The sequence below is a fragment of the Notothenia coriiceps genome, unplaced genomic scaffold (genome assembly GCF_000735185.1).
Source record: "Notothenia coriiceps isolate Sejong01 unplaced genomic scaffold, NC01 NC01_scaffold00037244, whole genome shotgun sequence".
Taxonomy (NCBI): domain Eukaryota; kingdom Metazoa; phylum Chordata; class Actinopteri; order Perciformes; family Nototheniidae; genus Notothenia; species Notothenia coriiceps.
This window is the reverse complement of record NW_011369945.1, coordinates 8,074,596-8,077,007: the sequence shown is the minus strand read 5'-3', so window position 1 is coordinate 8,077,007 and position 2,412 is coordinate 8,074,596. Positions and strand designations below refer to the sequence as shown.

General features: G+C 42.6%; 1 protein-coding gene across 1 annotated transcript in view; it reads right to left on the bottom strand.

Annotated features, from left to right (window-relative positions):
* LOC104965257 (fasciculation and elongation protein zeta-2-like) overlaps positions 1-2,412 on the bottom strand; it is a 22,048-nt gene that overhangs the window by 8,100 nt on the left and 11,536 nt on the right. The window contains exons 3-4 of the mRNA XM_010794214.1: positions 1,729-1,837; positions 1,011-1,127 (exon numbers count right to left, since the gene is read on the bottom strand). Of these exons, the coding sequence (XP_010792516.1) occupies positions 1,011-1,127; positions 1,729-1,837 (226 nt within the window). The remainder of the gene's footprint in view (positions 1-1,010; positions 1,128-1,728; positions 1,838-2,412) is intronic.

Genomic DNA, 2,412 nt, shown 5'->3' with positions numbered 1-2,412 from the left:
TCACCACACGATATTTATGGTTTACACAATACCTTTTGCTTTGTTTGTAATCCCGTGTTTGTGTGTGTGCTCTCCGTGTGTCGTCCGTGTGTGTTCTCCGTGTTCTCCGTGTGTGTTCAAAAACTGTATGGGCCTTCCGGCGGAACCTCTCACCAACAAACATAGGTTCCTACCTTTATAGCCACAGTTAATTGGCTCCTACAACTGTGTTGTGTGTTTTTTAAGGATGTTCCAGTGTGACCTGCATATCTCGCCAAATCTAATGTTTGTGTACACTGGTAGTCAAGGCTGTTTGTGGTCGTAAAGAAACGGGTCAAATGACCTGGCCAAGACAAATCCCGGTAAGAAACATTGTGATTGATTTAACCAAATAAGTGAGGCGGATATGTGTGTGTGTGTGTCATCATTTTAAAATCTCACTGTTTCCCCCTTTATAAATATAATACAATAGTTTTCTAATTAAAAAGGGGACAGCAGCATTAAAAAAAAAGAAGGTCATTTTTGTGGTTTTAAAGGTCTCCTATTATACTATTTTTAGTCATATTTTATAGGTCTCAGATATATTAAAAAACATGTCTATGAAGCGTTTTGCTTAAAATACCAAACAGATCACCGTTCTAGCCATGCCTCATATCCCTCTTTTTCAGCCCTGTTAGAGAAGTGCTGATTCTGGGTCCGGAGATTTATAAAAAATAAAAAATAAATAAAAAGTAACGTCTTCATGACCGTAGCAAATCTGGATCAGCTCTGTTGTACCCCCGTTCTTTTAGATTTGGGTATCGAGGGAAAGAGAGAGGGTTTTGTTTTCTGACACTTTGGGGACATATATTTATTTATAAAATACACCTAAAGTGCATTGTGCATGATAGGGGACCAACACTGGAGTCGTGTGGTTTTGAAGTATGATTATTGTGGAAGTCGCCTCAAAAGCGCTGAATCCTTATGATTTGTTTCTAGTCAAAGTCTCCAAAGGAAGTGAATATTACTACACTGCTTGTGTGTCAAGTCACCTGTTCGGCCGTGTAGAGCGGCTCGTCGCTGATGCAGGAGACGATGATGGAGTGCATGTCCATCTGCTCCCTGAGCTCCTCGTCGTCAGACAGGTCCAGAGACTGGTTGTCCAACTTCTGTTCGATGGGAGATGGGGGAGGCAGTGGAGGGATTTGAGGGGGAGGGACCGAAAGTGAGTGGGAATTGGATGAGACAACAAACAGGTGGTTAAGCAGATTGAAGCAAACTGATTACATGTAAGGCTCTTCTTCTGCAAGGTTCAGGAACAGTGCAGGATTATGGAAATGTAGCCGGTTTACTGGCAATTACTGTGTCAGGGATTCACAAGGATGAACATTTGGACGTAAAAGACTAATTTGGTGGCGTCTGGCACTTTTTAATACCTCCAATCCATCCTATATTCTGATCTTAATTATCGCATGTTTCATAAGCTTGCCTACCTGATTGAAACAAGTGAATTAATGTAAAGGAGGAGAACAACTTCAAACTTAAACCCGGGATAAAATGTGTGACGTGGCACTTTTTCTCCATCATCGTGCTGACGCTGTTTTGACGCAGAGGCTGGTTGTTGTAAAATATAATGTTAATAAACTCAAAGCATAATAAAATATATATTGTATTAACGTGGACTCAAATGAGCAGTCAGTGCGAACGCAAGCTTCTGCTGTGTCACAGTGAAGGACTGTGTGTGTGTGTGTGTGTGTGTGTGCGTGTTACCTCGTGCTCAGTGATGTTGAGGGTGGGAAGGTGTAGTGAGCGAGTGTGTGATGTCTTCCAGTCCACCGCCATCACATTGCCATAATTATCTGTCAGAGCGTTCCACACCCTGGAGGAAAGAAAGAGGGGTTCAAGATCTCATGGATTTGTTTTTGTATTTATTTAACCAGAAGTCTCATTGAGATTACACAGAGCTGCCTGCTTCCCGGTCACTAAGATTCACTTTAAAGGGGACCTATCATGCAAAATGCACTTTTGTACATCTTTTATACATGAATATGTGTCCCCGGTGTGTCAGGGAACTCACCAAGCGTCAGAAAACACAACCCTCTCTTTTCCTCCATACCCAAATCTCTAAAAACGGGGCTGCAACGGATCTGATACAGACTGATCCATATTTGAAATATCTCTGACGTCAGAAACAAGGAGCTCCGCCTATATGGGCAACTCTCCACCTATCAGGGGAATGAGAGGTTGCCGTGGCATGGTAACAGCATGGTAACAGCATGGTAACAGCATGGTAACATGACGCTCGTGCCCTCCTTTGCAGGGGGGCGTGGTCAGCTGCAGCTCATTTGCCACAGAATCAGCCCTTGCAAAAATAGGGCTGGAATACAGCAAATAGAGCGAAATGAGGCATGGCTAAAATGCATGATCTGTTTGGTATTTTGAAAAAAAAATTCA